The sequence below is a fragment of the Meriones unguiculatus genome, chromosome 8, assembly GCF_030254825.1.
Source record: "Meriones unguiculatus strain TT.TT164.6M chromosome 8, Bangor_MerUng_6.1, whole genome shotgun sequence".
Taxonomy (NCBI): domain Eukaryota; kingdom Metazoa; phylum Chordata; class Mammalia; order Rodentia; family Muridae; genus Meriones; species Meriones unguiculatus.
The window spans coordinates 72,807,275-72,835,000 of record NC_083356.1 but is presented as its reverse complement, the minus strand read 5'-3'; the positions used below and the strand labels follow the sequence as shown (position 1 = coordinate 72,835,000).

The 27,726-nt window shown below is 45.0% G+C and overlaps 1 protein-coding gene and 1 long non-coding RNA gene across 8 annotated transcripts; both read right to left on the bottom strand.

The window, feature by feature from the left end:
• Positions 1-506: 506 nt before the first annotated feature.
• Positions 507-27,512, bottom strand: Phyhd1 (phytanoyl-CoA dioxygenase domain containing 1). Of its 7 annotated transcripts, none has more exons than XM_021648965.2 (13): positions 27,355-27,511; positions 24,629-24,707; positions 22,077-22,235; positions 18,878-18,953; positions 18,684-18,710; positions 16,944-16,999; positions 16,795-16,857; positions 16,038-16,059; positions 2,090-2,218; positions 1,888-2,004; positions 974-1,103; positions 798-877; positions 507-707 (listed from the first exon to the last, which is right to left on the bottom strand). In XM_021648965.2, the coding sequence occupies exons 1-12, from the start codon at positions 27,411-27,413 to the stop codon at positions 832-834; spliced, it is 963 nt and encodes a 320-aa protein (XP_021504640.2). In that variant the 5' UTR covers positions 27,414-27,511; the 3' UTR covers positions 507-707; positions 798-831. The 7 variants fall into 7 exon arrangements, with proteins under 7 accessions (XP_021504640.2, XP_021504556.2, XP_060245842.1 ...); XM_021648881.2 differs by having other exon boundaries at positions 507-710; positions 18,684-18,731; positions 27,355-27,510; XM_060389859.1 differs by having other exon boundaries at positions 18,684-18,731; positions 27,355-27,509.
• LOC132655867 (uncharacterized) lies at positions 10,553-16,031 on the bottom strand. The gene is made up of 3 exons (XR_009593781.1): positions 15,673-16,031; positions 10,757-10,814; positions 10,553-10,613 (listed from the first exon to the last, which is right to left on the bottom strand). It is a non-coding gene; the product is annotated as an uncharacterized LOC132655867 (long non-coding RNA).
• Positions 27,513-27,726: the final 214 nt, after the last annotated feature.

Below are 27,726 nucleotides of genomic sequence, written 5' to 3'. Positions count from 1 at the left end.
TTACAACTGTCCAGTTTTTCTTATGATATTAAAAGTAGCAAATGAAGGGGCTGGAGAGATAGCTCAGTGGTTAAGAGCACTGTCTGCTCATCCAGAGGTCCTGAGTTCAATTCCCAGCAACCACATGGTGGCTCACACCATCTATAATGGGATCTGATGCTCTCTCCTATCATGAAAGCATACACACAAATAGAGTGCTCATATGTATAAATAAATAAATCTTGGGGGAAAAAGTAGCAAATGAAACAAACACACACACGCACACACACACAAAAAAAAGAAAATAATTTTTAAAAAGTCATTGTGTGGACCAAAGAGATGACTCAGCCGTTAAGAGCACTGGTTGCTCTTGCAGTTAGGGGTTCAATTCCCAGCAGGCACATGGCAGCTCACAAACATCTGCAACTCCAGTTCTAGGAGTTCCAACACCCAGTTCTGGCCTTCAAAGGTGCTGCATGCATGTGGTGCAGACATATATACAGACAAAAATACCCATACACATAAAATACATTTTATGTTGTTTTATTCAGTGCCTTACACAGTAACATCCATCCAAGAGAAAACTGAGCCTCGACCAGAATTCTTTCATTACTGAGAGGCCAGTTCAGAAAGCTGGGTTGGGACAGAAAGGTGACAGAGACAAAATTTTGAAGGAAGCTCTTCAACCAGCCTGGGCTGCAGCCCTGTCACTTCTGCTTCTTGGCTATCTGCTGGACCAAGGTCACAGACACCATCAGAAAGAAAGCCGAGGAAGTGCCCTTGGGTTACCACCAGAGGCCCTGGTGTTGAAAGCTCACCTTGTGGGAGGCCAGTCCAGTCCTGCCCAGGCCTTTAGGTGTAGAGTGGTGGGAAGGGCAGCTCAGCTGTGGGCTGGAGCCTGCAGAGTACAAGAGGTGGCCTTAAGGGATCGCTGTGCCAGCCTCGAGGGTCTTCTCAGGAGGTTCTCTGGGCACATACCAGGCCTGCTACCTACCAGTTCCCTGGGCTCCAGACAGTGCCACCAGCTGCCTCCATGAGGTGGAAAGTATAGGCCTCACGCGAGTGGTCGGAGAGGTTCTGCTCACTCTTATGCACCACTTCTCCATGGATCAGGACCAGACCCCCTTGTGGGATACACCAGTTACCAGCAACTCACCACCAGCTGCATAGCAGTCCTCCTCCTCCTCCTCCTCCTTCTCCTCCTCCATCAGAGGGAGAAGTGTCCTATCCTTAGAAACTCGGGCTCTCACTCCTGCTCCAGGATTGGAGGCCATGCTGTTAGACAGAGGGTCCCCTGGCATCAAGTCCTCTCCACTGTGGCCTGCCTTGGAAGCATTATGGAGGGCTTCCCCAGGCCGGGCATGGTGGTGCAAACTTTTAATCCCAGCACTTGGGAGTCAGAGGCAGTGGATCTCTACGAGTTCAAGGCCAGCCTGGTCTACAGAGTGAGTTCTAGGACAGCCCGGGAGTTATGCAGAGAAAACCTGTCTCAAAAAAACAAAAGGGGGGCTCCCCAGTTGAATAAGTCAACTGAGACCTGGTGACAGGGAGTTGGAATCCAGTATCCTTTCCACAAGGAAAAGTAGGTACTACCTGCCGACACACAGGGAGTGCTTGCACACCTCACACATTCCCCGGAAACATCCTACATTCATTGCCTTCTGCCTGGGAAACGAAGGCTCTGACACTCAGTGACATGGCCCCTAAGGACCTGACCTTAGAGAGCCTGCTGGAAGCACAGCGCTCGCTGACATCCACGCCCCATGCCAGCACTACCATCTTCCAGCCTGCAGTTTCATGGTCCTCAGATGACAAGCACGACAGAGAGCCTTTTGGATGCCAAGCTTGGGGCAAACACAGACCTCTCAGCATGACCACCTGCCTCCCAGTACTCTGCCCCCAACCTACCTCTCTTCACTGGCAAAGGCACAAAGAGGTTGTTATCCCAGGCCGGCTCTGACCCAAGGAAGCTGGTGCCAGGCCTGGAGCCTTCAGGTGCTCGGATCATCCTTCTTGACACCCCACCTGGGGGCCAACATGGAGCCTTTAGCCTCTCTCTTTACATGCCCTCTCCCTGGGGGTAAGTTGGGCAGGGATACACCGGTCTCACTGGTATGGGAGCCAGGGATGAACCACAGGCAGCCGTTCTCCAGCATGGCATCCTCCATCGCAATCCACACGCCCAGCACGCGGCCCAGGGGCTCCGTGTACAGGAAGGTCGCATCCTGATGAGGGGTAACTGTAGGAGACCCACCTGGGAATGAGGTACAAGGCCCTTGGCCAGGCCTCACCTCACCCCGGCCAGGTTCTCATTCACTATCCTCCCCGGGCCGGCCTAGCCATTACCAGCTGAGAGTCTCACCACTGCCTGGCCTACCAGCTCCGGGCAAACTAAAGTTTCCATCTCCTCAACTCCAGTGGTTCCAACTATAATCTGCCTCAAAGGCCTGCAAGAGGATACTGTACGATGAGCTGTTAAAATTGCCTACTATGGGAGAGGCAGCTGGGGAGACAGCATAGTGGCAAGAGCACTGTCTGCTCTTCCAGAGGTCCTGAGTTCAATTCCCAGCAACCACATGGTGGCTCACAACCATCTAGATGTAATGGGAATTTCGGTTTCTGTAAAAACTCAGTTATGTAAATATGTTTTTGTTTTAATTCCAAGTGTGAGATTTTAGTTTGGGCTTTAGTTTGTTGACAGTTGATAATTGCCTTCTGTGGGTCGTGGTCTTTGCCAGCTGGTAATGCCTGCTTTGTGCAGCAGGGAGAGGGGTGTGGTCTAGGACTCTGAGGAATATAAATACAGGAGCCCAGAAAAAAGAAGGTGTGGCAGCTCGGAGAGACCAGACACAGGTGGTATGGTGCCTTGGAGGAGACAGAGGAAGAAAAACCTTTCAATGTAGCAGCTTGGAGGAGCTCGCTTGCCGCATTTGCTGTTGATGGAGATTGGTATAGCTCCAGAAGAACCCATTGACCCTAAACAGCGGGGAGAAGTAAAGGGGTCTGCACCCTCTCCCCACTAACCTTCTCTCTCTTACCTAGGGCTAAAAGGTTGGAGGAAGGGAGGCAGAGGCTTAAATACCCCAAATAAAATCATGTTTAAAAATGAGTGCAACAATAATGTGATCTGATGCCCTCTTCTGGTGTGCAGAAGTAGATGCAGACAGAGCACTCATACACATAAAATATAGGAATCTTTTAAAAAACTGCTTACTACAAGGCCGAAACTCATAATACAAAGAGTAGCAATTTTTTAGTCCCAGCCACATCACTAAAGCTACTCTTCTTTTTTCTTTTCCTTTCTTTTATTTTTTTCCAAGACAGGGTCTATATCTGTATAGCCCTGGCTGTCCTGGAACTCACTCAGAAGACAAGGCTGCCCTTGAACTCAGAAATCCTCATGACTCTGCCTCCTGAGTGCTAGGATTAAAGGAGTGTACAACCACTGCCAACTAAAGCCACCATTTTAATTTATTTATTTATTATTTATTTATTTATTTATTTATACAGTATTCTGCCTGTATGTTTGCCTATACACCAGAAGAGGGCACCAGATCTCATTATAGATGTTTCTGAGTCACCATGTAGTTGCTGGGAATTGAACTCAGGACCTTTGGAAGAGCAGCCAGTGCTCTTAACCATTGAGCCATCTCTCCAGCCCCAAAGCCACCATTCTTAATCAGGGGTCAGCAGATTTGAACCACCAAATGGCCCACCAGTAGGATAAGCTAGAAACAGAAGCAGAGCAGAGCACAGACTATGAATGACCAAGCCACTACATTTCCTTGCTATGTTTTGTTTTATGACAGGGTCCAGCTATGTAGTCCAGGTTAGCCTGAAACTCACACTCCTTGTGCCTCATCCTCCAGAGTACTGGGACTACAGTATCACCAGACCCAGATAGAACATTTGCATTCTAAGTACATGCTCTCCAGCTGAACTATAGCCCTAGTCCTTTTCACTTTTGTTTTGAGACAGGGTCTTCTCAGTAAGTTGCTGAGGCTAGCAACTGAGTCCTCCTGAGTAGCTGGGATCACAGGCATGCATCACAGACACTAGTATCCTGTTTTACTAGTCAGAAGACAAAGCCCTAGCCCATTTGCATCTACTTTGTAAAACCTCCTTGGGATGATGACAGGCACACCCAGAATGAAGACGCTCCTGAACAGAGCTAAGTCTACAGTAACAAGTATGGGGGGGCCAATCTCACCTTCAGTCTTCTTGGGTAATTGTACATTCTAAGCAACCACAGGGACTTTGAAATCCCCAATGCTATCCAGAGGATAACAATTAAAGGAGCTTCAAAGTACTTGAGGGGGAAAAATAGCCAGGGTGCTGGATGTGCTGGGCTTGGGCACAGTAGGCACAGAAGGTGGGAGGGTGCAGTGTGGGAGGCTGATCACAAGGAGTCAGACTTGAGTTTATGCAAAGAAGGAAAAGGGCTGCATGTGAGTGGGGTCACGGGCACTATTCCTTGACAGCAGAGGCACCTGCGCAGGGCACTATTCCTTGACAGCAGAGGCACCTGCGCAGAACACCAGCCACCTACCACGGGGTCCTTAAACTCCTTCAGTCAGCAAATCCCATGCTTAATGAATTGGAGCAAGGTTATTAAAAATACATGCCACTGCTTCCTGGAGTGCTGGAGTGCTGGGGTTACGGGAATATGCCACGATAGCAGGCATAAGTAATGACCCAGGGTTTCTCTGTGTAGCCCTGGCTGTCCTGGAACTCACTCTATAGACCAGCCTGGCCTTGAATTCAGAGATCTACCTGCCTCTACTGGGATTAAAGATATAAGCCAACACCATCCAGCTTTAAGTAAACCCTTTTTTAATAATACAGCCTTGTAGGCTCATGCTGACCTACTCAGTTAAGATCTAAGGGAGGTGTTGCAGGATATTGGATTACAATGTGTGCTGGGAGCCAAAGCTATCTAGCAGAGACAAAGGTATCTACGGAAGCCAAAGTCAATTAGTGAGCCAAGGCTATCTAGTGGAGACAAAGGTAGTTACTGAAGCCAAAGCCAAGTAGAGAGCAAAGGTCATTTAGTGGAGACCTAAAGCTATTTAGTGAAAGAGTTATCTAAGACCCTAAATCATGGGTGACAGATTGTTGAGGACATCCATTTGTTAGAGCATCTGTAAACATCCTTAAGAAAACATCCTTATGGTATCTTGCAGGTACAATATTTAACCCATGAAAGCACTCTTCCTATCTCCTGCAGCAGTAGATTAACCTTCCCCCTTTCCTGCCTTCTCCCTATATAAGTTGGGTAAAAATTTCTAATAAACGAGGCCTTGATCAAACAGACTTGGCTTCATTCCTGTGTCTCTTGTTCCCTGCCCCCATTCCTTCCACTCTCCACCTTAGGAACCCCATTGAAGCCCCGAGGGTTGGGGTAAATGTGAACCCTGACATTGTGTCGTTTACTGGAAAATCCCATTTCTAGTTGTGGTGTGGCTCAGCTCTAGCACATACCTTTAATCCAAGAGCTTTCTGCTTGAATATTGTAAACAGGATTAAATAAAGTCAACCATAGGTCAAGAGGCAGGGGAAGCAACCAGTTGACAGGAAGTGAACATGGTATTATTAAGAAAAAAAAAAAAAAAAGCCAGGGCTGGAGAGATGGCTCAGAGGTTAAGAACACTGGCTGCTCTTCCAAAGGTCCCCTCTTCTGGCGTGTAAGCACAGTGTTCATGCAGGCAGAATACTGTATATATAATAAGTAATTAAATCTTTGGGGAAAAAAAAAGCAAGCAAGCAAGAAAAACCAAAATCAAAAAACCTAAAACAAACAAACAAAAACAAAAAAGAAAAATACATAGAGAGGAAGAGGAAGTCAGGAAAACATACAGAGAGACAGACACACAGGAAGTAGAAGGAAGGAACATTCAGTTTGAAGGATTTTTTTGAGACAGTGTGGGAGAAAAAGAAGCATTCCTTTTGGGACATCCACTGAGGAGGAAGACCAGCAGGGTGATTTCTCTGCCTCTCTGAGATAGTCGCCTTCCACCCCAGAATCTGGTTGAGTCTTTTGGGGAAAATCAAATGATTGGAGCATTTGGCGCTCCAACACTGGGCACAGTCACATGGACACAGAAATGATGCCAACTGTGTACAAACTGAGAAGCCATCAGATTTGTTAAGACCTGGGAATCCTCAAGGAAAGAGTTAAGTAATATTAAAAGGAAAAAAATCTTTTCCATGTTAAGGATGGGAAATATCATGATACAGGGCATTAGAACACTGTATAGTGCTACCTTAAGAAGCAGAAAATGAAAAGATAAATGAAATCATTTAACTGAGACTGACATAATACTGATTATAATTACCATCATTATTGTAATTCATATTTTATCCTAAATAGCAATAGGTTGTTTTTTGTGCCAAATATGACAAGTGGTTTGATAATTGTGCCAAATGTGAAAAGAGCAGCCATGCAGGAAGAACTTCAGTGAGCAACTGAGCTCCCTTGGAGAGTTGCATGGCTGTGGTGAGTGTGTCTTGGAAAGGCTTCATCTCTAGATTGCTTCTTGCTGCTGCTGTGCCTTCCCATGCTTGTCATTTCTGTGTTCCTCGTATATCTGGCATGGTGTGATTGGGTGCGGGAAGACCCTGACTGTCTGTAGTCTGGTGTGACTGCTTCCACGGTATTGGCCCACCCTGTTGGGCAAACTTCCTCAGGTCAACACGAAAATGTACTTTCATGAAATAATGTTGTTTAGATCAATTGATGATTTTATCATTCCTGATAATGATCTTATACAATTCCTGATTGATTCAAGCACTTTAAGGAAAAAGTTAAGATAGTTGATAGAAAGTTTAAACTTAGAATCAAAAGTAGAATAGCAAAGGCTGCACAGGTTAGAAAAGGAGCTCAGTGGGCATTCATGTGTTATAAGCATATATATTGCACTAGAAAAAAAAAAAAGGCTTGGGATAGATTGATGATAAGGAAAACATTCACTCTAGGTTAGGTCCAGGTATCAGATCACAGGTCTCAGTATATACCATGATAAGAAAAACCATGAACAATAAATGGGTAATTCTATTATGAATATAAGAACAGAGAATGGATGGTTAGCTAATTCAGTTATAGAAGACTTTAAAAATAAGACATAAGATAGATGACCTGTTTCTTGGTAAATAGAGGTTGTAACCAGCTAGTAAAGGGGAAAAAAACTGGCTACTATAGGCTTGTCTTACTTAAACCTTGTTACCTGTGACATAAAAAAAGCTATTGCTTTGAATTTTCAATGAATTTGTAGAATAAAAGATAGCTGAGGAATGTTTAATTAGATACAAGTCTTAATGGAAAGACATGTAAATAGTAATCCTGTTGTAACTCCTTAAATCTTGTTAACCTATGACATGAAAAACTATTGCTTTGAACTTACAATAAACTTGTGGAATGAAGAGATATAAAAAAATGCTTAGTAAGGTACGAGTTTTAATGTAAAAACATGCAATCAATAATCCTGCTGTAATCTTGTGTAATGAATTTATCTGTTTTGTGATAACTGCTTTTATGGCTATGAAGTAATTTTTCTTATGTAGAGAACATTACATTAGGGGTATAAAAAGAGCTAGAGAAAAATAAAAGGTTGTTGGAGCCTCTGGGGTTTGCTCCATCCTCTGTATATCTTCATGGTGGATGGAGGTTTGTATATGTATATGTGTATGTATACACATACATATGTGTATATAAAAATGCTTGGGACAAGGTTGAAGAATCACAAAAGAGGTAACTGAGTTATTTACAAGGACCAAAAGAAGCTTTCACTGATTTTTTTTACAAAGATTGACTTCAGCTGTATATGTCTGAATGTCTACAGGTATATGTCTGTATGTCTATATGTCTGTCTGTATATATGTATGTGTATGTGAGAAGCTGTTGAAGCTTGTTGGACCGTGTTGTTGGAGCTCTTTAGAGTTTGCTCCATCCACCCAGTATGTGTGCGTGCATATGTGTATGTATGTAAAGTTGCTGGAGCCTGCCTTGCTTCATCCACTGTGTGTGTGTGTGTGTGTGTGTGTGTGTGTGTGTGTGTGTGTTTTCTTATTTTTATTTCTCTGCAATCTGGCCATCATCAGTGGCCTGACGACCATCATCAGTACTCCAGATGCAATTGGCTCCAGTCTCTCTCTGCTAGCGACTACCAGTGGCAGTCACGTCAGGTACAATCAGCACTGACTTTTCCCTCCTCCTTTTCCCTTTTTAATCACCTGCTGCTATCAGTGGAGGCCAATGCCCAAAGCTATCAGCCTCAGGCTTCAGTCCCAAATCTACATGCCTCCTCATTTTACTCTTTGTGACAAAGCTGGACTTTGACAAGCCTTAGAAAGACTTAAGACTTATAAATGAAAATAAGAAAAATACTCAGACACAGACAGAGGAATTTAGACAAGAACCTACTGTGCCATTGCATGATGAAAATGAGGAAGGCAGGCCCCAGGTTGTTGGAAAACCAGCCTTAGTTTATCCAGTTACTATACAAGAACTACTGGTAGATAACAGGCACCCGCAAAGGTTATAAAGAAGTTAAATGGAATCCTATAGCCATATTAGATTTGAGGAGATCTTAGGAAGCAGTCATTTCATATGTGTGCATTTATCTTATATGAAACATATTAAATTCATGGGCAACTCAGAACAGAATTATCCCCCAAAACTGGAAAGAGTTGGCAAGAACAATATTGGAAGCTGGCCCACAGTTACAATGGTGAACATGATGAAGAGGAAGCCAGGGTGATAGAACAATGAAATAAGGCTAGAGGTATTAATATTTCCCAGGGCGAGGTGAGGGTCAATATGCTGATTTACAAAAGCAGCTTGAATTTCATCATCATACTTTGGCGCTATGTCATTTAGCAGCTTTATTTGTTTTGTTTTGTTTTGTTTTGTTTTGTTTTGTTTTGTTTTGTTTTCTTCAAGATTGGGTTTCTCTGTGTAGTCCTGGCTGCTCTGGAATCACCCTGAGCCCAGGTTGGCCTCACACTCACTGAGATCGATCTGCCTCTGTCTTGAGTGCTGGCATTAAAGGCGTGCACCATTACTGCCCACATTTAACATCTTTTAATGCTTGGGATAAGGTGAAGAATCAGGAAAGAGGTCTGAGTCATTTACTAAAATTATATAAGGCCCAAAAGAAGCCTTTGGTGATTTTTTGCAAAGATTGACTTAAGCTGTAAACAGAATAGTATCAGATTCAGAAGTCAGACAAATATTAACCATATCTTTGGCTTTTGAAAATGCTAATTCGGAATGTGGAAAGGGTGATTAGGCCTTTAAAGGCAAGGTCAACAACAACAGATGAATGGATTAGAAATACAGCTGCTATTGAATTTCACATTTATGATGCTGATAGGTGAAGTAATTTTTAAACATTTTCAGAAAAATCAAATGTCAGATGTTTTAATTGTGGTAAGCAAGATCATTTGAAAAGGGATTGTAGGCAAGGCATTCCTAGAATTAATGCTTTTTAGACATAATCCAAAAAGAAGGCCCCAGCATTCTGGAGTATGCAGAAGGTGTGGCAAAGGCAGGCATTGCTCTAAGGACTGGAGATCAACAAGGTTCAGGCAAGCTAACCCTTTCCTATCAGGAAACGCCTTAGGGGTCCTCCCACAGACCCCAATATCAAAATTTGATTCGTTCACTCCCTGTCAGCATCAGAGAAAATCATCTAAAAAGCAATTAAAAGATTTAATGTCTGACTGTCTGATGATCTCTGGGCATGGTGGCCCATGCCTGTAATCCCAGTACTTGGAGAGGCAGAGGCTGGAGGATCTCTGTGAATTCAAGGTCATCCTGGTCTACAACACAAGTCCAGGACAGCCAAGGCTACACAAAGAAAGCCTGTCTGATTTCATGTCTGTTGTTAAAAACAGCACTGCTTTGGACGTAATCGAGAACACAATAGCTTCAACAGATGAAACAAAAAATTCAGGAGCAACTAGGAAACAAGTATTTTGGCAAATTGCTATAAATGAACAGAATCAAAAGCTAAAAAAATACAAATAAATAGCATTAAAATTGAAGATTTAGTAGACAAAGGAGCAGATTTAACAATAATTTCACCCAAACCTTGGCATTTACATTGGCCTCTTCACAAGGCAAATATTCAGCTTTTAGGGATTGGAACTTTATCTCAGGTAAAAACAAAGCAGAAGTTGGGTCAAGAGGAACAAATAGAAAAACTAAAGCCATCTGTGGCTAATGTAGGCATGAGTTTATGAGGATGTGATTTGTTGCAGCAATGGAAGACACAGTTTAGCATGCCTCTAAGCTCAGAAACAAACCATAAGAATGCTTCTGCAAACAGACTAAAAGGTATTACTGAGCATAGTCACAGGCCATTCAGATTTAGGCTGTACATAAACAGGGCACAACAGCTGTTGGTGTTTCAAAGGCACCAACTGCCTAGCATTAAAATGGTTACTATTAGCTTTACAAGTACAGAATAACAACAGAAAAATTGCCTTCACAGTGCAATGTTAAAGTGTTTCACCTGAGGGGAATGTGGTGGCACATGCCTGTAATCCTAACACTCTGGAAAGAAGAGGTAGTCAGATCTCTGTGAGTTCTTGAGGTCAGCCTGGTCTACAAAGTGAATCCAGGACAGCCAATGCTACACAGAAAAAAAAAAAAAGAGTCTCACTTTGTGTCAATATTTTGTGCAACAGCCGTTAGAAATAATTCATGAACAGTTTCCTCAATCTAAAATTTACCATTATATGGATAAATGTTACAGGCTGGTTCAGATGCAGATACCTTGAAATGTTTGATGAAGTAAAGAGAATTTTGCCTTGCTGGGGATTAAAAATCGCTCCTGAAAAAATACAAAGAGGAGATCCTATCAATTATCTAGGATATACAATAGGTTTACAGAAAATTTGACCACAGAAAGTACAAATCAGAAGAGATAAATTACAAACTCAATGCTTTTTAAAAATTGCTGGGAGAAATTAACTGGCTATGGCCCACAATTAGATTAATTATTCAAGAGCTAAGTAATTTATTTCAAACTTTACAAGGTGATAAAGTCTTAAACAGTCCAAGAAAACTATCAGCTGAGGCTGAGAGAATTTGCTCTGGCAGAAAAGAAACTAAAGGATGTGCACGTGGATGGCTTGGATCCAAAGCTGCTGGATTGTATTTCGTTTTTCTGCCTCTACTCATTCTCCCACAGGAATTCTTATGCAAAAAGATATCTTAGAATGAGTATCTTTAGCATACAAACAGAGTAAAAAAATTAAAGACCTATGCAGAAAATTCTGAATTGATTCTGAAAGGAAAAATAAGACTTCGTCAATTAGCAGGAATAGACCCAGCAAAAATTGTGGGTACCTTTTACTAGTACTGAAATTGCCTCATTATGGGCAGAAAAGGAACACTGGCAAAGAGCTTGCAGTAATTTTTTGGGCAAGATTAACAACAAATATCCCCAAAGCAAGCTCCTTCCATTTAAAAAAAGAACTAATTGGATTCTCCAATTTCTAGAGCCCCTACATTCCATACTGATGCAAATAAGCCAGGAAAGGCAGGATATAAATCAGAAAAAAAGAAATAAAAGTGGCTCAAAGCCCTTGTGATTCAGTTTTAAAAAGTCAGAGCTGTATGCCATTCTATGGTGTTACTAGATTTTCCTGGTTCTTTTAATTATATGCAGAAAGGGTTGTTTTACAGATAGAAACTTATTCCAGGTGATTCAGAATTAGCATCATTATTTATTCAACTACAACAAGCAATTAGAAATAGAAATCATACCTTGTATATAACACATATCAGATCTCATACGGGTTACTAGTCCCTCTAGCACAAGGTAATGATGAGATTAATCAGCTAATTAATAGGAAATATTCTAGAAGCTTCAGCATTTCATAAGAAACACAAAACAGCAATGGTTTGAAGAAAGAGTTTTTTATCACTTGGCAACAAGACAAGGAAATTATAAGGAAATGTCCTACTTGTTCTTCGTACAGCCAAACTCCATGGAAGCAATGCAAAAGGTACCCAAAGAAATAAAATTTGGCAAATGGATATGTATCCTTTTGCAGAGTTTGGAAAAAGTATGTATACCATACATACCATAGATACATATTTAGGTTTCAATGGGCAACTTGAAATTGCTTTAAGTTTTGAAAAGTCTGATTCTGTAATTACACGTTTATTAGAAGTTATGGCTCTTATGGGATACCCGCACAAATTAAGACTGCCAATGCTCCAGCAAATGTCTCTATAAAATGAAACAGCATCCTCTAACATAAAGCATATTACAGAAATAATATGACACAATAAATGACACAATCCTACAGGACAAGCCATTATAGAAAGATCTAATTGCATTTTAAAAGGCAAGCTTAATCAACAGAGAGGTAATAAACCCCCAAAGACAGATTACACAGTGCTTTGGTAACTTTAAAGTTTTTAAATGCTAATGAGAAAAGAACAACAGCTGCAGAGAGACATTGGATAATAGGAAAAAAACCTGCTGAATTAAACCAACATGTATATGTTAAAGATGTGGAAACCAGGATATGTGTGAGGATCGACAGAATGGTCACAACATTTGGTTGACACATGGCTTACTGATGGTTTATCAACCACTGGTAGAAACAAAACTGATGGAAAGTGGCAGCCTATAAGCCGGGGGATGGAATGGCCAATTCTGTGGCAGCACCCAAAAAATCAGCGCAGCACTATTGGCGCCAAGACGAACAACTAGGAAAGCAAAAGGAAAATCTCTGTCTACTCCAATTCACAGTGCGTGTGCAATTGTATAGCTATACGATCATCAAAATGGAAATCCACTAATTGGCAGATAAATGGCAAAGATATCCAGTCATGGGAGGAATGAATGGAAATGGCAAAACCTAGCAAAGACATCAAATTTTATCTAGCTCATACAGGAAAAACAGACAAAATGTCTGAAAATAATGAAATAGTGGACAAACTGCCATCATGTTTAATTAAGACTAGAATATTTAAATTTGCCAGGGAACAAATTCAGAATAAATCAGCAAAAATGATAGATTGTATTTTTGAGAAACTTGAAAGTTTACTCCTAACACTAAAAAATAAGGGGAAACAAATGGAGACCCAAATTAACCCAGGACAACCCTATGAGAATAACTATTATAAGGAATCCAGAGCCAGGCTGTGGCTTACACCTTTAACCCCAACATTTGGGAGGCAAAGGCAGGCAGCTAAGGATTACAGTGATTTAAATGTAAAAGGCAGGGTGAAATTCAGAGTGAATGTCCTTTGTAATCTAAAAAGAAATACACTTAAACCTTGAATGTATATATAAAGAAAAGGACTATTGCTATATTTATCCCCACATACAAAGGTATATTTAGTTTCAAATTTTCAAAAGAATTTTTTTAATTTCAATTGATACTTTTTTTTTTTGAGATAGTGTTTCTCTGTGTAGCCTTGGTTGTTCTAGACTCTGTAAACCAGGCTGGCAGGCTGGCAGAGAACTCAGAGATCCACCTACCTCTGCCTCCCAGAGTGCTGGGATCATAGGAATGCACCACAGTGCCGGTCCTAACATTTCAATTGAAAGACAACACTTTTTCTTTTGCCAAACAATAATTTTGCCCTAGGAAAGATATAACCTACGCCCCCTCCCCCCCACACACACACAAAAAGGAGGCTCCTAGAGTTAGGGTTAGGGCAGGGTTTTGCTTTTATCTTTGCAGGAGAATAAAAGCATCCAATTAAGGAATCTGGAGACTACTGGACAAGTAAAACATCTGAAGAAATGTTTTGATGGCTGGACCATCAAAAGAATAGGGCCCAAGAGAAACAGCCCCGATTCAACTAAAAAATAAAGCTGGCTTTGGGGTTGGAGGGTGTCTCTCTCCTTCCCTAAACCCATGCATGCTGTTAAAGGAAAATCCAAAATCTCTGTCTCCTATCAGAAGAGCCACCTGGTATGGGACAGAGGAAAACAAAAAATAAGGGACTAATCTCATAGTTTTTTGTTTCCATTTGACTCTTTAAAAAACTTTTCTTTAAAATCATAAAATAAAAGAATCAGCCACTGAAAGTTTAAAAAAACTTTTCTTAAGGTATAAATAGTACCTCAAAACCTGTAAGATTATTATATATATATAAACTTTGTTGTGATGCTAGTAGTTATACAGAGTGCTAACTAATTCTAGAAATCAGTTTTATCTAGCTTCCTGTATGTTTTTCAGGTTTGAAGCAGGTAACTAGGAACAAAGTTTGTAGAACTCAAATGTACTTAATAGATTATGGTCCTCAAACCTTTCAGAGATCTGCTGAGTATGGCATTTAAAAAGTTTTCTACAATAAACCATGACCATCCCTAACAATAACCTTTAAGGTCTTCAAGAAGATGATGGGGCCTGAAACAGTGAATCCACCTGGATTATGGTAACGCTTAACCACTCAGAAAAAACTGCCCCATGCCTCTTCTCCCCCAGGTTCTGTACAAAGAGTGGACACCTTTGGGTTGACTGTGCACTCTACCTAGCCAGGATTGCCACTAGGCTGACAACCACCACCCAAAGCTCAGCTTCAGACTACAAACTACTTAGGACATTCAAATTGCCGTGTTCGTATGAGACTAACAGGAACATTTCACAAAACTTTGAACTAAAAAACACTGAATCCTAAGACTGCCAAATACAACCAAGTTGGACTTTGTGGGAAGCGTGGCAGAAATAGCTTCATTATTGTATATGGTTTTGCTGTGTTAGAGTTAAAACCTTTCCTTTTTTATTTAGATAAAAACGGGAGATGTGTTGCAGGATATTTGATCACACTGGGAACCCTGAGATTGGGTAATTTACTAAAAAAAGCTTGTTTCTAGTTGTGGTGTGGCTCAGCCCTAGCACACACCTTTAATCCAAGAGTTTTCTGCTTGAATATTGTAAACAGAATTAAATAAAGTCAACCATAGGTCAAGAGGGTGGGGGGAGGGAAGCAACCAGTTGACAGGAAGTGAACATAGGATTATTAAGAGGAAAAAACATAGAGAGGAAGAGGAAGTCAAGAGGACAGATAGAAAGACATGCACAGTAAGTTAAAGGGAGGAACATTTTGTTTGAAGATCTTCTGAATGCACTGGAGGTGTTTTCTTCTGGGATATCCACTGAGGAGGAAGGTCAGATGGGTGCTTTCTCTGCCTCTCCTAGCTAGCAGGCTTTCACCCCAGCATCTGCTCCCAAGTCTTAATTGGTAAAACTGAACAACTGAGGGGCTGGAGAGATGGCTCAGTGGTTAAGAGCACTGTTGGTTCTTCCAAAGGACCCAGGTTCAACTCCCAGCACCCACATGGCAGCTCACAACTGTCTATACCTCCAGTTCCAGGTGATCTGATACCCTCACACCAATGCACATAAAATAAAGTTAAATAAATTATATATTAAAAACTGAACAACTGAGATTTTGTTAAAAATAGGGATGAGGCTAGAGAGATGGCTTAGTATTAACAGCACTAGCTGCTCCTCCAGAGGACCCAGGTTCAATTCCCAGAACCTACATGACAGTTCATAAACTGTCTGAAACTCCAGTTCCAGGGGATCTGACACTGTCACACAGACATATGCAGGCAAAACACCAGTGCACATAAAATAAAAATAAATAATACATTAAAGAAAGGAAGGAAAGTAGAAAGAAAACCAATTTCTTAAGCTATGCATAGTAGCACATACCTGTAATCCCAGCTCTCAGGAGACAGAGGCAGGTGGATCTCTGTGAGTTCCAGGATAGCCAGGGCTACACAGTAAAACCCTGTCTTGAACAACAACAAAAAGAACTCAGGGAGAAGGACCAAGGGTTCTATTTTCAATCAGCTAGGTAGGTTTCCTGTTGGAATTGGGATTACTATATCAAAAGCTCTAGGGACCCTTCCCCAATCTACTGGCAGGGATGGAAGGTGGCTGTTCCGCCCAGGTTCTTGCCCATTCTACAGACCCTGAGGAAACTTTTTTCCTCCCTTCAAACACCTGGTGGCTACTGATGTCCCATCTACAGCCCGAGGCCTTTGCTGACCCCCACAGCACGGATCTCAGCTCACCTTCGCCACCAAAATGAGGTTGCTGCAAGAGAGAAAAAGGACCTGGTGAGGATGGAGAGGAGCAGAAAGGGGATTGATCTGAGTCTTATGGGTTGGTTCCTACAACCCTGCACTAGCACCCATCTTCTCAGTACCTTCTGTGTGCTCAGGAGGGTTACAAAGAGAAATCACCCCACCCAAAAGGAGTTTGAGATCTTTATTACCTTAAGTACTCAATCTACAAGACCAGAAACAGAACCCAGTGATGGCCAGGACAGGCTTTGATAGGCCTGAGATTGGACCTTTTCACCCCAAAGTCAGATGTGGGACCCTCTTTCCCCAGGAATTTAGACAGTTACTTAGAGAAGGTGGCACTGAGGTGGCCCTTGAGAGCTGAGAGCGGAGCATTCAATAGAACAAGGAAGACTGGGCTCCCTTTCCTTCTCCTATCATGTTTTATTTTTTTTAAAGATTTATTTCTTTATTTTACATATGAGTACTCTATTTGCATGTACATCTGCATGACAGTAGAGGGCACCAGATCTTATTATAGATGGTTGTGAGCCACCATGTGGTTGCTGGGAATTGAACTCAGGACCTCTGGAAGAGCAGACAGTACTCTTAACCTCTGAGCCATCTCTCCAGCCCCCTCCTATCATGTTTTAACTGAGCATCTGTATCGTGCCAAGCAGCTCAGCCAGAGGCTGGCCTTACATGTCCTCCCGGCAGCCTGACCCCAGTTCTGTTGTAAGAGAATGCTCTGTATGAACAGTCTCACCTTAAAGATATACATGCTCTGCACCACCACCGGCATCTGGAGGCCCAAACTTCTCACCAAAGCCTAGACAAAGAGGAAAGCCACATGACTGGCCTGTCCCTTTGCCTCTTCCCACCCTCGGCTCCCGTTCCCCCTCCCCCTCCACTCACCTGCACCTTGGGAGAGTGTGTGATGCTCCTGAAGACTGGGTCATGGGCATGCAGAGCTGAGGGTCAGAAATGGGTTCATGGGCTATTTATATATTACCCCTGTACATCCCACCCGTATCCTGGGCACTAGACTCAGGCCTCACTTGGAATCCTCACCTCATTTAAGCTTTAGGCTTGTTTAAACTAAGTAAAGGGCCACAGACACCTTGATCCTCCATCTACCCCGGCCTCATTCCTTTTTTGTTTTACTTTGCTTTTACAACAAGGTCTCATGTACCCCAGGATGGTCTGGACTTATTATGTACCACAGAATGACCTTGAATTTCCCATTCTCCTGCCTCCACCTCCTGAGTGTTACACAGTGCTAGGGATTAAGCCCTGGGCTTCATGTGTGTGTCCTCGGAAACACTCCACCAGCTGAGCTAGCTAGACCTCCAGCCTGCCCAAGACCTTGTTCATGACCTTCTGGCCACCTAGAGACCTCATTCCAGCCCTCATACCTCCCATACCTCATGGAGTAAAAAGGACCGGCAGAGGCCTGTCTCTCAGTAGCCACCTCAGCCCTGCCACCTTGTCTATGAGAACTGCAGATGCTAGGTGTGTCCTGTCAGCCTCAGTCTCCTCTATAATGTGGTGGTGAGAAGAACAGCTGTGTCCCCAGGGGTGCCACAGGCCTCAACGGGCGAAGCAACATGCAACAGCAGCCCAGATCCTACCCTGAGACAGCCCCTCCTCATAAGCACTGCAATTGTTATTACAAAAAAAAAAGGTTGAATGGACTTAAGTCACTGAGTTATATACTTTGAAATGGCGGTGATGAACTAGTATCATGGTCCACATCAGTAATCCCTAAATGAACTCCACAGGTTGGGGCAGGAGGTTCTGGCCAGCCTGGATTATACAATGAAACCTTGTCAAAAGAAAAAAAAAAAAAGAAAGGAAAAACAAAATAAAAAGAGGGCCAATGAGCCCTCAATGGGTAAATGTACCTGCCACCAAGCCTGACAACCTAAGTTTGCAGCAGAAGGAAAAATGTGATGCCTATAGGTTGTTTTAGACCTCCACACGTCCTCCCTGACAAACCCATGCTGATATATACCCACACTTTCACACACACACACACACACACACACACAGAGAGAGAGAGAGAGAGAGAGAGAGAGAGAGAGAGAGAAATTAAAAAGTAAATGTTTAATTAAAAAAGTCTAAAAATAAATTGTAATGTGTCATCCTGAGAAAAAGTTATGAGTTTGCATACTTGTCTTAGAATAAGGACTGGGATGTTCTTCAAAGAAACTCCAGGAAGTAGCTGGAGCCAGAACCCACATGCCCAGGGATCATCCCCAGGGCAGGCAGTAGAGAGTGGAAGAGCTTGCACTGCCCATTTTGGGGGCCACACAGGTAGAGCCCTCTCCCAGCGCTCAGTATCAAAAGGCGCAGAGGAGAGAGCGCCTGTGACCAGAATGTCACATGGCCAGCTGCCATCTTTTTTGCTTTGTTTCTTGAGACAGACTTTCTCTGCGTAGCCCTGGCCATCCTGGAACCTGCTCTGTTGACCAGGCTGGCCTCAAACTCACAGAGATCCGCCTGCCTTTGCCTTCTGAGTGCTGGGATTAAAGATGTGCACCACCACCACCCAACTAGCTACCATCTTATGGTGGGCTTAGGTCTTGAGTCTCCTAAACTCTTCAGATCTCAGCTGCCCTACTTTATTTTCTCCACTCCCAGGCCCCTGCTCACCGTGGCCAATTTTGTTGATAGAGTTCTCTGGTGGGACCAAGAAATTTCCTGTGACACACACAAGCAAAACAAAGGCAGAGGACCTGGAGTCCAGCTTCCCACGGGTAGCTGGTCTCAGCTGTCTCCCAGCCCCAGGACGTAGCTGCCCTGATCCAGCCCCCCAACCCTCATATCTCCAGAGGCCCACTCCAAACCTTTCTTGTCAAAAACGCCTTTTTCAAAGAAGAATCGAATCTTGTCACCACTGCTCAAGAAGTAGTCTGTGTTGCCCTATGGAGAGGACATAGGAGGGAGTAGAGAATGGCTGAGGGATAGAGCTGGGCCTACCAAAGAAAAGAGTGGAGTCAGAGCTGCCCCCGGCCACAGTACTACAGATACCTCCAGGGGCTTCTCAAACATGATCCCTGAGGTACAGACAGTGGACTAGAACTCCAGGTACCTAACTCTACAGATTGAGATTTCCTGGATATCTCTGATTACAAATGCTCCTTAATTTACCACAGAGCTGTGACCAGATAAGTTCACATAAGTTGAAAATCCTATCCATCAAAAATGCCTCTTACATATGTATAGGTATGGGGGGTTCTTCCAGACCCATCTAGCTTGTTTTTATTCAGACAAGGTCTCTCACTGGCCTGGAACTCACCAGTTAGGCTGGGTTAGCTGACCAGCAAGCCCTAAGCTGCTGGGACTACAAGTGTACACCCCAGCTTTCTTATGGGGTCTTGGAGATTGAATTCAAGTTCTCACCCTTGTTTGGCAAGCAGTTTACTGACTGTGCCATCAAAAACAAAATCCTTTAATACATCTCAGAAGTTCTTGCAGTGTATATACAAAAGCATCCTTCCAAAAGGGCTTGTGCATTGGAGGCCTGGCCCCAGCTTTGGCCATTATTGTATAGGAAAGCTACTAATTGGGTTGCTGTATTGCTCCATTGATGGCTGGGTAGGCTCTGGGGAGTTTAAACCTTGTTGGAGGTCACTGGGATGAGGCTTTCAAGGAAAGGCACATCTTGCCACAGACCCTTCCTCTGCTCTCTCTCTGCTTCCCAGCTGCCGTGAGGTGAAAAGCTCTGCTCCAGCATGACCTCCTGCCATCATGCTGTCACCACAGCCACATGGTATATGAAGCCACGTGACCACAGACTGAACTGTCTAGAGCCTAATAAATCTATCCTCCTTCTGATTGCCAGGTTTCATCATAGCAACAAGAAGTCACAGCCACACCTGCCCAAAGAACAGCTTTACCTGGCCTTATACATGCTAAGAAACTTGCATAAGTAGGTGCTTAAGCCTGTTTTTATGTTGAGTATCTTATCTGACATATGGAGTCCAGAGCCTAAAGTGACTGAATGGCTGTGACAGGCATGTACGTCTCTGCATGTCTGAGGCCAGCCTGGTCTACATAGCCAATTCTAGGACAGACAAGGCCATAGAGTAAGACCCCATATCAAAACAAACAAGTAAGCGTTCTGCCTGAAAAGTGCTGGCAGCACATACCCTATAGGACTTCGTTGTTTCCCCTGCGGGAGGCGCCGCCCCTGCCTCCACACGGCATTGCGCTGTGTCTCCAGCGCAAGAAGCAAAGTTAAAATGCACAGTGGTGCTGAAACTGTATGGCTTCTTAGGGCTGGAAAGATAGCTCAGTGGTAAAGAGCCCTGGCTTCTCTTCCCAAGTACCCTGCTTCATTTCCCAGCACCCACATGGCAGCCCCCAAGCTTCTGAAACTTCGGTCTCAGGGGATCGGACGGCCTCTTCTGGCCCCCCCGGCACGACGCCACGTTGTGCGCAACTTGCGTGCCAACAAGACCTACACGTAGCTTTATTTTTTTAAGTATCTGCTGTTTTCAAAACAGGAAAATCCCAATCATTCTATTTTACCAATAGACTCAGTAGCCAGATGCTGGCTAAAGCTGAAGCTAGCTCAGAGAGGCAGAGAAAGCAGCCTACTTTCTACTCAGCTGACATCCCAGAAGGAAAAAGACTTTTTTTTTTTCCAAGACAGGGTTTCTCTGTGTAATCTTAGCTGTCCTGGACTCACTTTATAGACCAGGCTGGCTTCAAAGTCACAGAGATCCACCTGCCTCTGCCTCCATAGGTGCTGGGATTACAGGTGTGTACCACCGCACCTGGCTGAACATTCTGTTTTTAATTTAAAGGTGTGTGTTAGGGCTAAGCCACACCAAACAAGAAACAGGTTTTTACAGTTCACAATGGGATCAAATATCCTGCAACAAGTTTCCAGAAACCACAATACCATTTCCTCCTCCTCCTCTTCTTTTTGTTTTTTGAGACAGGGTTTCTCTGTATAACAGCTCTGGCTGCCCTGGAACTCACTTTGTAGAATAGGCTGGCCTAAAACTCAGAGATTTTTAGGAGATCCAGACTCTGCCCCCCTGAGTGCTGGGACTAAAGGTGTGCATTATCAGGGGGCCCCTCTCTCCCTTAATTTTTATTTTATGTGAACTGGTGTTTATTGTGAATTTGCCCACATATATATCTGGATGTGAATATTGGGCCCCTTGGAACTGGAGATACAGGTAGCTGTGAGCTGCCATGTGAGAAGGAACTGGGAATTGAACCCTGGTCCTCTGGAAGAGGAACCAGTGCTCTCAACTAATGAGCCATCTCTCCAGTCCTACCTCTTCTTTCAAGCTTCCTACTACTGCTATCTACTTGACTGCTGCAGTCTTTCCAGTAGACAGCTGGGAAAGGGGACAAGATTCAGCTCCCTCACTCCTTAAAGTGTGTATATCCTATTTGGAAAACAAAACAAAACAAAACTTAGTCTGTTCTGTGTTTTAGGAAGATTCCATCTTTCCCTCTCCTGGAAAAGGCAGTTTCTGGCTTTTGTAATTCTGTTTATGCCCACCAGATGGCAGAAGCTCCTTGGCATCAGTATGAGTACGCCCTGTTACCTGGACCCTTAGAAATCCAGACTAAGAAGGGTTAAGGGAACTGGGTGGAAGAACCACCTATCCTGTCAAACCGCATTGAGTGTGAGGAAGAATCTGGCCTTCCCAGTCTGACTGGGAGATGACTCACCCAAGAGTGGACCATCCCAGGCCTGTCTGGTCACAGAAGGTTCTTTGTGACCAGAGAACTTGAGAAACCACAGCAGGTCAAAGACCAGCACCTCCTGATATCGGAGAGCTGGGTTTAAGTCCTGGCTCTATCAGTTACAAACTATGTGGTTGGAGCAACACAGTATTACCTAAAGAAAAGTCTTGCTTTTCCAATTTGTCAAATGAGAACAAAACCCACCTTATAAACTCCTGGGGAGGAATGATACAGCATGCTCGCAGGCTGATGGGACCTGGCATGCAGATGGCTGAGGTCTAATCACCTATCAGAAGCCTGCGGCCTCAGGGTCCTCCGGTTCTCATTGCCTACCTGAGTTCGAAGCTGTTCGTCTTCCTGGGTGGAGAACTCTGTACGGCAGTGCAGAGGGACGTCCATCTCAGCCACTATCTCCCCAATCCTCTGCTGCAAGGCCGCACACTCATCTGCTGTCAAGAATCCTTCCAACAGCAGAAACCCATCCTCCTGGAACTGCAGATAGAAACAAGAGTCCCTCCACCCTCAGCCATTCCTTGTGATCCAGTTTGACCGAGATCCAGCGGCCTGCTCACTGTTTCGTCCCCATCCTGGATACGGGTGTCTGTTACTTGGGGAGCAGTTAGTACTGGCTGCTTGGATCTGAGAGAAGGGGTAGGGGCAGTGGCCCCTGCTCTTGGCCTCCAATGGGTTTGGGACATATGGAAACCACAACTTTTTTTGTTTACTTATGTGTAAATGTGTCACTGCAAGTACGGAACACATGTGTGAACTTGCAGGTGTACATTTTTTTGTTTGTTTCGAGACAGGGTTTCTCTGTGTAGCCTTGGCTATCCTAGATTCACTTTGTAGATCAGGCTGGCCTCAAAATCACAGCAATCCGCCTGCCTCTGCCTCCCAGAGTGCTGGGATTACAGGTGTGCGGCACCACACCCTGCTAACAGGTGTGCACTTTTACAAACGTGCAGGGACACCAGAAGAGGACATTAGGTATCCTCCTCTACCACTCTATTTATCCCTGAGGCAGGGGCTGTCCTTGAACCTGGTGGCTGGTAATCCCTAGCAGTCCTGTCTCCACCTAGAAGATGGGGTTACAGGTGTGTGTAGCTTGTTAAGCGGACACTGAGATTCGAACTCTGGTCTTCAGGATTGCATAAGTGCTCTTAACCACTGAGCCACATCTCTGGCTCCCGAGTTTGTTTGCGGACAGGGTTTCTTTGTGTAGCCCAGGGAGACCTCAAACTCAAGATCCTCCTGAATGTTGGCATTACAGGTGTGCACCACGACATCCGGCTACCCCAGTGTTGACTGCGTGCTGAGTGTGTGAGACAGTTCTAGCAGACAGAGCTGTGGTATGAACAAGCCACCCTCACACAATCTCCAGTCCAGTGAAGGAGACACACGCATGTGTCCCTAATCATCAGGCAAACACACCATCCCACATTATGCTGAGGACCAGGACACAGGGGCAGGCTTTGAGAACTAAAGGCTGAGAATCTAATGAGGTGGAGGGTCAAAGGGCAGCTCTGAGGAAGTGGATTTAATGAAAAGTGAAGGATATTGGGAAGCAAAGAGATAGGGAGGACCACTGCAGACAGACAACAGGATTTGTGAAGCCTCTGGGCTCTGGAAGAACATGAGAAATTGGTAAGGGCTGGAGCTCAAGGTGAGGGGAGGGCTGGAGGAATAGACAGGAGGGAGGCAGGGCCTGGCCAGACAAGGAGCTGGGCTTTCTCCTAAGTGTAGCTGGGGGATAGTGGGGGTGAACACAGGTGGCGTATTCTGATGCAGCCCCGGATCTTTTATTCTGAGAGACATAAGGTAAGAAAGCATGCCTCGTGGCTGGGGTGCCCCTTGCCTAGCGTGTACAAGGCTGTAGCTTCAGTCCCCAGCACTAAAGACAGAACAAAACTAGCAACTAGGGGTCAGAGAGCAAAGATCTAAGTATGGCCAGGCATGGTGGCCCTTTAATCCCAGCACTAGGGAAGCGGAGGCAGACAGATCTCCGTGAGCTGGAGGGCAGCCTGGTCTATATACCGAGTTCTAGCCCACACAGCGCTACACAGGAAGACATGGTCTCAACAAAACAACAACAAACCAGAACTTTGGTTTAACATATGGGAGGCCCTCAATTCCACAGTCAGAATCACAAAAACAGAACAAAAACTCAGCAAAAATCATACATGGGGCTCTGTTCCTGGATATACTATGAGATAGAAAAAAAAAAAAAGGCTGACTTCTGGTCAGTATTTAGCCAGATAAAATTTAAGAACGTCAGCAACAGTGGCAGCTGTCAAGAGAGAGTAGTGTGTGTGTGCGTGTGTGAAACTTTGTTAGTGTCTGTTTCTGTGAGTGCAGCTGTGTGGTTTATCTGTGTGTTTGTGATGTGTGTGTCTGTCTGAGTGTGAATGTGAGCGTGTGTTGGAATGAAACTCAGAGCCTCCAGCAAACACTCAAGTACTGAGCTACACAACTGTGTACTCAACTACACAGCTCCAGGAGGTACTTTGACTGAAAAGAATCCCAAGGCTAGATCTAAAACATTAACAGTCTTGGCATCTGAATTTACGGGTGGTTAAAGTGTGCGTAGTCCAACCCGTATACATTAGCCTTTCCTAAAGTGACTCACCTATCCTGTCCCCAGCCAGGTTCTCTGCCTTCACCAACAGGCCCCTTATGGCTGGACTGGCTAATCTGAATTCTGGTTCTCTACCTCCTATCCCCCAATCCCCACCATACCGGACCTGGGGGTGGCCGTGATCTGGCTATGTCAGAAGTTAGGGTTCTGCCCAGGGAACCCACTATCTTCTGTGAAATGTCAGGGGTTGTGCACAGGTCACTAGAGATCTGCACCCCCTTGTGTGACCCTCCCAGCCACAGGCCCCTACCTTCTTGAGTTGGGAGGGACTCAGGCAGGCCATGGGGAATGCTGCCGGAAACTGTTGGCCTGGGTTGCTGATTCCAGAGCTGGATAGGAGGGGAGAGACCTGGTGACTGAGGCCCAGAGGACTTAACCCTTCCCTACCCAGAACATAGTCAATCCCACTGCTCCACCCTCACAAACAAACCCAGCCTGTGCCTTCCATCCAAGGCCTCCTCCCCTATTTCTGACCTTGAAAGGGGGGGCCGGGCTCTGCCCAACCAGCTTCCAGTTAATTCAGGGTTGGCTCTCACCTATTTCTCTTTGTGGTCAGTCTATGATCCCTTGATTCTCTCTAGAATCCACTCCTGGGCAGTACTGGGAAGTGTGCTATTTAGTGTGGGGGCAGGCAGCAGACTGCCAGAACACTTAAGTCTCCACTAGCAAGAGGAAGATAAAGGCTAGGAGTTCCCATCACAGGATCTAAATTTACCCTAAAGGGGGAGGGAAATCCACGGGACTGCAGGGCCTGGGCCCTGAGTGGCTTTGTGAAGGCCAAAGGGGCCTCCAGCTCTGATCCAAGCCCTCTAGATGCTGGGAGAAAGCCTATGGAGAGGTGTTAAGAGAGGGCAGGTGAGGGGGTCCCAGGGAACAGAAACTCCAGGCCTCAGAATTCAGCCTTCCAGCTCTCTAGCCTTACAGCCAGGATGACTGGTCCGTCAGAACCACCTGCTGGCTCTGCGGCTGACAGGGACATTGGCCTCTGAAAAGATGTCCACTGGCCTTCCCAGAAATGGTGCTTTGAACAGCCAAGGGACAGAGTGTCTCTGGTGTAAGCGAGGGGACAGTGCCTGGCTGTCAAGAGTCTTGGCTCTATATCAAGTTTTCTGGGCCATAACACTAGGAGCTACTGCTTTGTCTAGGCTTTCCAGGCCTCAAGAAAGCCAGTGAGGGGTCTGCCTACTGGACCCTGGGGCTGATGGAAATTCTCTGGGGTGAGGCTGAGGAAGGCCTGGAGACAACCCGGGACAGTCACAAGGCAGGCCATGCAGAACTTGTCCTTTCTGACGCAACAGCTGAGCAAAAACAGACACTCAAACAAGTTCCAAGAACAAGCCCCAGGGCAGAGAAGGCCCCAACTGCTGAGCCAGCAATGGCCTGGGGACTTCACCAAAGTGGGGGCAGGGGTGGGCCAGACTTGTGCTTCCATTCTAATCCTTTCTTTCTGCAGCTGGTGATAACAGGACCTAGGGAATAGCAAGTACCAGTCACCACTGATATGGAGCTAGGCCTGGGGCTACCTAGAAAGTGCCTCCCAACTGGTTCACACAAAGCTAGCAGGGTAGGGGCGGGGTGTGGGTGTCAGGGAGTTGAAGTATTTTGTTTTTAAAACTGTTCTTCAGTTTCTCCAAAGGTTCTAAGTTGCTTTTGTAAGTAGGGTTTAGGCCAGCATTGAGGTTTGAGCTAGAGTGGAGAGGCCTGGGTAGGGAGGAAGGGGCCTCCATTCTATCCCTTCTGCTGGCCTGAAGGGAGGGTGGGTGGTGTTTCCACATAACTGTTTCTCAAAAGCTAACCAGTTCCAGATTGAATTCTCCAGGTCTGAGGCATAGGCCTGAAGGTCTCTCCCAAACTCCACTCCTACCCCCAGTGGGTGGGGAAGGGATCAGATCAGACCAGACCAGACAGGAAGCTCTCCCTTGAGTTAAGGGGGTCTTTCTGTGAGTGCTGCCCTCCCCCGCTCTTCGGCCTCCCTATCTGCTAGAAATTCAAGGGCACAGAGAAGAGGTAGAGGGAATTTTGACTTAGGTCTGAGGGGTCAGTGCCTGCTGGGCAAGGAGACAGGCTCTAGTCAGTTTCAGAAAACCTGCCTAAGCAGTTTAGGCCTCATTTCTAAGGTTACACTTTGGTCTCTTGCTCACCTCAAAACTTGTGAGGTAAGTTACTCCTGATGGTCCAGAAGGTGGGAGACTACTGACTGTACATGCTATGGCTGGGCTTATAACCCAAAATCCATCACTAAAAACTTAGTTCCACTTATTCTGATAAACCATCAAGTGGTCCTCGCCACTTTTGTAAGTCTGGCAGGGAAAATATATATAGCCCACACTGGCTCTGGCTTTCTGGCAGTTCTTTCTGACTCAACTTCCAGACCTGAGATTACAGGTCTGTGCTGTACCTGGTTTAGACGCTTAACTGAATTCAACAGCACAGGGAGGTAGGGCATAATGGGAAGTATTTCAGTCCGCCCTCACGAATGGGGACAGGCTGGCCCTGAAGCTCCCAAGTCCTGTGACATTCAGAAATAGTATGTATTCCTCACTGGGTAGTCCTCAGACCCTGGCCTTCTAGCCTCTGCAACTGTAAACCTAAGGAAGTATTCCTCTACAGATCAATCCAGGGCTGCGGCGTGTAGCTCACTGGGTGAACGGGACACCAGTTCAGCATGTTTGAGGTCTTGGCTCCTTTCCTAGCAATGACTCCTGTCCTCTCTGTAATCCATACACCGTTCTTAGGTACTACAGTGATGATGGAGAGAAGAGTGGACACTATATAACCACGGCTCCTTTAAATAAGCCTGCAGTGCCATAATTATTCCAATGAGAGAGAGAGAGAGAACACAAACAAAAATTAAGGGGAACTACAGTCTCAGTAGAGCTAAGATCTGAAGACAGTCCTACCTCTCAGAGCCTCTGCCCTTGACCCCAAAGGGGCTGGGAGCCAGGGAGGCCTCCCCATGGTGACTGCCAGCCTTACCTTTGCAAAACAATGAAGACTTGGGTGTTGGAACCCCACGCATCTTCTGAAAGCAGCATGGAGACACCCAAGATGCACAAGCAGGAAGAGATGGGCTTAGCTTCATGCACAAGAAAACCAGGCTGGAACAAGGACTTCTGGCTCCCATTCTGGATGATGCCTCTTCCAGCCCTAACTAATCAAAGCTCACAAGCACCCAAACAACAGGCGCTTGGGACAACAGAAAATATGCTGACCACATGACCCCTGGTCAGGAACCATGCCTACAGCATACAGGTGCTCTGCTTGGCTCATAGCATCCAGCAACTGCCTCCAAGTTTCACAGGGCAGAGAGGTGAACAGAGCTATTCTGTAGGTGCCCGAGAAATGGTC

Bases quoted from the DNA above. Each gene is read 5' to 3' on its own strand.
- Phyhd1 (XM_021648881.2), bottom strand. From the start codon at position 27,413: ATGCTGCTTTCAGAAGATGCGTGGGGTTCCAACACCCAAGTCTTCATT. The intron at 18,732-18,877 runs GTTTGGAGTGGG...TGTGTGTCACAG, and splicing joins AGGCGTTTTTGACAAGAAAG to GAAATTTCTTGGTCCCACCA. The intron at 1,104-1,887 runs GTAGGTTGGGGG...GTATCCCACAAG, and splicing joins GCCTTTGCCAGTGAAGAGAG to GGGGTCTGGTCCTGATCCAT.